This window comes from Trachurus japonicus, chromosome 20 (genome assembly GCF_045865225.1).
Source record: "Trachurus japonicus isolate A0001 chromosome 20, Traja_1.0".
Classification (NCBI taxonomy): Eukaryota; Metazoa; Chordata; class Actinopteri; order Carangiformes; family Carangidae; genus Trachurus; species Trachurus japonicus.
Genome location: NC_140926.1, coordinates 15,248,546 through 15,256,689, shown reverse-complemented (window position 1 = coordinate 15,256,689; position 8,144 = coordinate 15,248,546). Strand labels below are relative to the sequence as shown.

Sequence of the window (8,144 nt, the reverse complement as noted above, 5' to 3'; positions counted from 1 at the left end):
TTAAAATGGTAAATGACGCTCCTCTGTACAGGAAGACACATTTTCTGTAGGTTCCACCCTCCACTCTGTCATCACTCTTACAGCCTCCACTTTCATAAGATTACATGAACATGTTTACACTCAGCCCCCAAGGCAAACTGAATTACATTTGTATCATCACCCTCCCACGCCCAAAACACTAGTGTGAGTGCTTACTCTCCCAGCAGAGCGTTGCCCCGGCCCAGACCGGGCCTGAACATTTCTACATGTGACATGTTCAGCGGAGACCGGCTTGACAGATGCAGTAGATGAACTGATAACCGTAATGAAACAATAGACGTCTGTATGCGGCGGTGACTGATCTCTTCCAGACTTGGCCTTGCTTGTGCCAGAATCTACACAGAGGAATTTCTTGATTTTAAACTATTTGAAGTTACAGGAAAAAGGGGAGAAGAACTTGTATTTGCTTTAAAGAGGAACTATGCAAGTCTGGTTGCTTTTCTGCTGTTTTGCTAACCCTCCTCCTGGCCATGTGCATTATTTTGTTTATTGCGAAGCCAATGAGAAATCAATCAATAGAGCGGTATATAACATTATATATCATATACGATGTTAAGACGTGTATATTTTTGTAGTTTAATTTGTCATAAACAAGAGATTACGGCTTACAGGGCTGTACAGGTTGGTTTTCAGCCCAAAGATGCAATAAGTGACACGCACGAGAGCCTCCATTCTCCCTCGTAACAAGTTAAGCATTTATTAAACCATCACAATTACTCCAAAGCTGTTTAATTAAGGTAAAAAGCTAGCATAGTTGAGCTGCAAATCCTGCATAGTTCCTCTTTAAATACTGAATCACTGATATTTTAATGATGCAGACAGTCATCAGAGTGTGAACGAAATAAAATATGAAAAGATTTGTTTTCATTTTTTATAAAGACTTTTTATTAAATTTCAACAATAAGTTAAACAATTTAATTTGCGGAGTCCCAAAATCCATTCGCACACATCTCTCAGAGAAAATATAGCAGAAAAAATGTTTTTTAGGAAAGCAAATGAGTGTTGCCAATTTCTAAAAAAGGAAAAAAAATAAAGCCTTTCAAGTAAGACAAGTAGAAAATTGAACTTCATTCAAACAGAATTCATACTGAATTCTGCTATTTTGTTTTCTGGTGTGCAAAATTACAAAAATAGATTTTTCTTTTCTTTTTCTTTTCCACTGGGCACAAACTTTTAATTAAACTCCCAAATGATTGAAATAAAGACAGTTTTTAAGATGGAAAACACTTTCACTAACACCCCACCAAATAATAATGAACATTTTAAAGGCAGAAATGTGAACACCAGTAGTAATTGTTGGATTAATGAAGACTTTTTTACAGTATAAATGACATTTTACCTGAAACACAAGACACACAACAGCTATCTGAATGCTAGCATTGCACAGCTAACTTCTAGCAAAGCCACCAGTGAGTGTGTGTGTGTGTGTATATGTGTGTGTCAATGATGCTACTATAACAACTGTAAATCAAGTATTGGGAAAATCATGAGGACCCACAGCACCAATACCTCCTGTCATAGGAGTCACTAAATGGTTTAAATGTGAATGGAAGCCCTTTAGCCTGCTAACATTTTTTTTATCCAATATGTAGATCTGAAGTGTGAAATGCTTTCGTCTCTTCCCTTTCCACTCTACACTCTGTTTGACAGAGAGTTTTTAATGCAATTCTTTAATTTTTTAAAGCATTTGCTTAAAAAAATAAATAAAAAATTGCATCATTAAAAAAAAAAAATCTGACTCCCAAAAAGTCAAACAACAAAACAAACATAACAGGAGAAAAAAAGCAAAGCAAAGTCAAAAGACTAATTTACAGTCCGGTTTAGGTAGATCAAGGATCAATGAAGGACACTGCGATGTAGCGGGTGCCGTTGGTGGTGGGCAGACCTTCGTGGAGATGAGTCAGTCGTCCTGGGTGCATGAATGTCCAGCCTTTCCTCGGTGACTCTATGGAGCAGTTGTACCTATGGAAACGGCAGCCTCCGCCCTAAAGAGGAGATAACAGACAGCGGGTGGAGATACTTTAGATTATTAATTGTGGAAAAACTCGCAGGTCTAAGAAGAATAGTGGCTAGGAAGATGATTTAAATGTGAAGAGCTGAGATTAAATAAATAAAGTTTGATAACAAAGTGGAATGTCAGCTACAGTAGATCATCAGAGTGACTCATCCTCCTTAACACCACCACCACCACCCCCTCCTCCTCCTCCTAATCCCCCTCCTCTCCTTGCCTGAAAATCAGTGTCTTTGCTATTGAGGGCGATGTTGATGGTGAAGGTCGAGGAGTCGTGGTGGGGCCTCAGGTACGCCTGTCTCCCAGGCGTGTACTTCACCACAAAGTTCATTAAAGCGTAGCCCTGCGACGAAGGCAAAGGGATACATCAAGTCAGCTGACAGCCACTGTTAAAGCTCACATTTCAACAAAGAATGTCAAATACACATAAAAACAAGTCCAAACAGGAGATGGAAGTTTTTCTACTATTTCAACTTAGTTGGGTGGGTTCAGTGTTTATCTTTGCGCTGTTTGACCATGATGTCACACCGACCTTGGTGTAGTAGCCAGAGAAAACTTTTAATGTGACGGGCGATATGAACTCTCTGATGAAGTGCAGCCACTCTTTATCAAAGCCGATTTGCTTCATATGAATGTCGTCGGTGGGCACGGTTTCATAGCCTCCAGTGATCCTCTTGTCCTGAGAGACAGAGAGAGAGAGAGAGTGAGACAGAGAAGAGATGAAATAAGAGCACGCTGCAGCATGATTAACGACGGAACAAATGAGCCACCATCCTCGGTGTGTGAGTGCGGTTTTCAAAGTGATGATGATGATGACGTGTCTGTGTGTGTGTGTCATCAAAACCGCGGGCTGTGCTGTTCTCTGGCTGCATCAGGCTTAATGACCCATCCAGCTCGGAGTTAGTCAAAGGATCTGTACACGTTTAGTCTCCCAGGCAAAGTTTAGGCACATTAATTACTAATTTCAAACTACATAAACCAGGCCACATGAATTAAACACCATGCACATAAAACACCCCATCATAACATTTTGTTTCATTATATTTAAATGGTGCATTTTAATATTATTACCTGATGGTTGTAATATTAAACCTGGTGGTAAAAACATTAAACATGCACATGCCCTTAACACCAGGCGTGTCTGTGTGTGTGAGATGGTGTGTGTCCAAATAAACATATCAAATAAAAAAAAAACTAAATAAATAAATGGCTGCACGGCATCTGCCTCACACAAGGGTGTGATAGTTAACCTGAAGGTAACAGCTCCCTCAGCCGTCTTAAAGACACGGCTGTTACAGCCAAGTTTACAAGGCCACACGACGGGTTGTTTATTTCCGTTCTTTCACTTTTTCCTAATGGTATCCGTGTGTGATTAATCACAACGCAACTCCAGCAAAACATTCAACCGACGCACCGTAATTGTTGAAACTCAGACGATTTAAAAGTTGTGGAAGTTTTCGAAAGAAATTACAGCAAATGTTTTCTGAGTGTTAGAAAATGAGCAGCCGTGCCTCCAGCTGTGCCGACTGCGTGCACGCATTGTTGGAATTGATGTGTAATGGGGGGGCAAGCTAAACTGCCACAAATGTTTTGAAAGGTGTTATTTAGTGCTACAGTAATCAGACGATTGAGAGAAAATTGACAACAATTTGAAAATTAGATAAAAAGTTGAACGTTTCTAAACTGAATAGTTATTAGATTTTTTTTAAATCCATGCTAATGGTGTTAGCAACTGTTAGCATGCTTACATGCTGATATGTATGAACATGTTATGATGCTATGTGAAGCCCTTTGAGACTAACTGTTTGTAAAAACGGGCTATACGAATAAAATTGCCTTGCCTTACATGAACTCAAATGGTGAATATGGTAAACATCTAGCATGTTAGCATTGGCATAGTTGCTCCTGATGTTAGCAATTAGAAGAGGACATCTTAACTTTGCCAACAGAGCTAATTATGTTGTTTGAGAAACAATGAGCTGATAAATCAAAAGAATGTAATGATTTGCAGCTTTAACTTAAAAATACACACACTTCCTGTCCGTGTTGCAATTGCAAACATTATTGTCAACATAACCATGGCTGTCTGTGTGTCTGCAGGGTGTTGACTGCAGCTCTGTGTGTTCAGGGAACCTTAGTTTATAGTACTGACCTCATGTCTGCCACCAGACCATGAGCCGTAGTGCTCCATCTCCTCCACTATCTCATCACAAGCCTTCTCCGAGAACACTGGGAACCAGAAAACATCTGGACACGGCTGCAACACACACACACACACACACACACACACACACACACACACACACACACACAAAGAGACAACAGAGATTAGACCTGAGTCACGCATTTAGCGTCACCTGGAGCGGCAGTTACTGTAATGTTCTGCACAGATACTGAATGTGAAAAGCAGATGCTGGGCTTTCTTCGCGACGTTATGTCATTCTTTTTACACCGTCTCGCTGTCTGTGGTTACAACTCCAACACATGCAGATACACACAGGTAAGTACAAACCTCCTCCATGCGATTCTCAGTGAAAATTCGAGTGTAGTTTTGGTGGATGTACTTTTCTTTCCAGTCCTGCATGGAGAAAGAATTTCGGATTAGTGGCCTTTCTTTTTTTTGGATGGATGGGTGGGTGGGTGGGTGGTGGTGGCTGTTTGCTGACCTGCATACCTCACAGAGCTAATCCCCTCTCCCACAGGACACGTCGCAGCGTGCCAAATACAGTTGTAAATCGCAACGCCTTATCAGACAGGAGCCTTATCACACTGAAGTCATTGTGTCAAAATCATCTCACATCAGTAATCCTTCCATTATGGCTAATGACCTTTTTACAGGTGGCTGCTGTTTATTTCAGCTATTCAGAAAAAAAAAAAAAGTCTTTTCTTTTTTGTGGTTGGAGAATAATGGGAGCTCATAATGACTTACCACAGGGTTTTCAAATATCTGCCACAAGTCACTGTTGTAATGAGAAATGTTATAATTGGCTGTGGAAATGAGCCTCCCAAAGTCGTGACGGTTTGTTAAGTACATGAAGATTCCCTGCAGCAAAGAGGCAAAGAAAAGTTCAGTCAGCTTCACATAAGTTAAGTAGTTACAACAGATCCATTTCTACATAACCAAAATACATGCACATCTGTAGTACATTGTAGCTTACGATTATGATAAATGTATATGGCAGTCATCAATGGTCAGCACTGACGTAAAACCAGAAAAACAAATTGACATATCTCAATAAAGTCTGATTTAAGTGCATTTTAACACACTGAAATCAATTCTGTTCAATTTAGACAGAATCCAAACAGACACAGGTGCCATTATAAATAATCTAGGATTATTTATGGGTTGTGGTTGGGGCGACTGCAGGGTTGTTGGTGGGTTGGGAGCAGGACAGGGAGGGACAGTGAGGTGAGAGGAGTTGGAGAACAGGAACAGACGGGGTTGCTGGGTAGGACAAAGCAAATCCAGGAATGATATTCCCTCTACGGTGAAGCATGGAGGGATGGGAGGTGTGTGTGTGTGAGGGGGGGTGGCGCTGTGTAAGGGAAGATTTGGACTCACTATCAGACTAGGCTTTGGAAATGCCAAAGAAAATAGCTGATGAATTCAGGCTGGTTTTAAAAATCTCCCAGTGTATGCTTCCAAATTGCTTGTGAAAGCTGTGATTTAGAGCAGATGGTTTACACCAGTGAAACGGATTATTCTTGGAGCCTAGTCTGAGATCAGTGAGTGTGTTTTAGAGGGAGCAGCTCGTTACATGTGTTTGCTGTGAGGTTTTGGCTGTTCGGGGCAAAGCATCAGGACAGGGGACTTGCATGTGGACCAACTCTCCACTCTTCTTTTCTCCTCCTTCATCTCCTCTTGGAAGCCATTACCAAAAAAAAAACAGGACAGGGCAGATATCTTTCTCTCTCTTGTCTGTGTTAAAAGACCCTGAACGCATCACAAGCAAAAGGTCAACATCAATTTCCAAAGAGCTGCCAGTAATCTGACCCTAACTCTTTTCTCTAAATATGCAGCTGCCCAATGTGAAATGCTAAAACCTGATAATCATATGGTTTCCAATGGAGAATAATAATGGAAATTCTATTTAAAACCTGCAAATTTACAGAATTCAACTGAAAAAATCCTCAAACAAATCAAATATACTCATTTAGCTTGTGAAAAAGTGTGTCAATGACCCATAGCTTGGAGTGGCCTCTCAGTGCTAACCCATTGGAAATGGATGTTTCACAAAGCAGAATAATTAAAACAAGTGGAAACCTTTGGGGGCCTGAGCATATGGAATGATTCCGGAGAAGGGGAGTCTTTTTCTCTGTGACTGGTCTAAAATAAAGGAGAAGCATCACGTAAATAGGATAACATGGTTCAGTGTTTCAGAGTAAGAGACAGGGTGACAGTTGAGATAATACATGTCACATACAGAGCAACTCAGGAGGAGAGGGGGAAATTCGCCTGCATGAAAAAAAAGGAGCAAGATTCCCTCTGAAGCTGATGTTTTTGTGGGTTAACATGGGTGGGATGCACGTGGTGGGACGCCCAAGCAAATCCAACAGCGCACACCGAGTTTGGATCAGGCAACGGTTAGTAGTTGAGGGCCGAGCACAGTGACAGTGGGTATTAGTTGGGGAAACATTTGAAGAGTTTAAAAAGGTGGAGAACAAAAGAGAAACGCAGAGCAGAGGAGACAGCTTTCGTCAGCCGGGCATTGCAGCTGGTTGCACACTCTGTGGTCGTATGACATTGAGGACAAGAGAAAGTGAAGGGTGATGGGATAATAAGTGGAGCGAGGAACCTGAACGCACCATAGAGCAACCATAAACAGAGAAGAATCATGCCTTGATGACAGACAAAGACATTTCAATCCACTTATACTTGCCACGCTTTCATCTCGTGTTCCCGTTGAGCTGTTGACTTTTGTCAGGGTTAACTTAACAATCATTGCATTTTTAAACTAGAAGCACTAATTCTTTACTCTACACTTGAAGTACACACTTTCATTTTCTAAAGAATTCCTGAAACCTCTCTATAGAGACATTTTCTGAATGAGGAGATAACATTCTCATATTTTCTACATCACTGAAATACTGTACGACTTTACACAAAGCCCTAGAAGACAGAGGCCGGGCGTTTCTTACCAGTTCTCTCGCGTTCCTACACAAGGCCATGTCTGGGTCCAGTTTTTCCAGGACAAAGTAGTTCCTCTCTTTCATTTCATTCCTCAAGATAGTGCCCTTGACGAGGTATATGTGGGCCATGTAAGGAATGTTCCACACACCCCTAGAAACAACAGGACACAGAGAGGGGGAAGTGCTCATTTTGGTATAAGTGCTCAAATTTTAATTCCCGGGATGCCACTGGAGATTTTGGGTTGATACTCATGCCATCCATGACTACAGGTGTACTGTACAGTAAGGGAGTGTGTCGGAGAGCTATATGGTGAAACAAAGCAGCAGGTTTTGTTATTAAATGTAGAAGAAACCGAATTGTAAAGATTCTTCTTCCCCCCCCCTTGAAGTGAAACATGTTTTTCTCCCAATTTGAGATGAATAGCTCCATCACACTTCAGTCTCTGTCGCTGCTGACTCCCACTGTCGCCCTGGAGATTGACACTGTTCCCGGATCCCAACCTCCTCCACACAGACACGCTAACTAACCAGTGCTGTAGGAGTTGCTAGAGCAGCGACGAGGACCTGATCCCTCCGCTGTTTTCCTCCCCGCAGGTTCACGGGTGATTAAACAGCTTTCCACTGTGGTGGGTGAATGTTTGTTCTTCTGCACCTTGTGGGTGCTATTTCAACTTGTTTTTAAAACACATAAAAGAAGTGAGTCAGAGACAGACAGAGATGCTGAAAGGCTTTGATGCTCAGCGCTGTATCACTGCTCAGGTCTGATTGTGGCTGAAACGACTCTTCATGTGTAGCATCCTATGATCATAATGAAGGCATGTTATGCGTGACATGGGTATCAACTGTTTCAACACAGCAGGACAAGAGTTATTTACAGTCATAAACACTGACAGATCCAATTCTGGCGTGCAGGTGTGCCAGCCATAAAAATGCAAAGCTGTAGCTTTGAGTGTGCCCGTGTCGC

General features: G+C 41.6%; 1 protein-coding gene across 2 annotated transcripts in view; it reads right to left on the bottom strand.

Annotated features, from left to right (window-relative positions):
- Positions 1 to 1,639: 1,639 nt before the first annotated feature.
- The window catches only part of plod2 (procollagen-lysine, 2-oxoglutarate 5-dioxygenase 2), a 31,320-nt gene continuing 24,815 nt past the window's right edge, over positions 1,640 to 8,144 (bottom strand). The window contains exons 13-20 of one of the 2 annotated variants that reach the window (XM_085763944.1): positions 7,190 to 7,331; positions 6,315 to 6,377; positions 4,980 to 5,093; positions 4,563 to 4,628; positions 4,203 to 4,307; positions 2,583 to 2,729; positions 2,268 to 2,393; positions 1,640 to 2,024 (exon numbers count right to left, since the gene is read on the bottom strand). In XM_085763944.1, coding sequence (XP_085620070.1) covers positions 1,869 to 2,024; positions 2,268 to 2,393; positions 2,583 to 2,729; positions 4,203 to 4,307; positions 4,563 to 4,628; positions 4,980 to 5,093; positions 6,315 to 6,377; positions 7,190 to 7,331 — 919 coding nt within the window. In that variant the 3' untranslated portion in view covers positions 1,640 to 1,868. The remainder of the gene's footprint in view (positions 2,025 to 2,267; positions 2,394 to 2,582; positions 2,730 to 4,202; positions 4,308 to 4,562; positions 4,629 to 4,979; positions 5,094 to 6,314; positions 6,378 to 7,189; positions 7,332 to 8,144) is intronic. The other variant, XM_085763945.1, reaches the window with a different exon arrangement.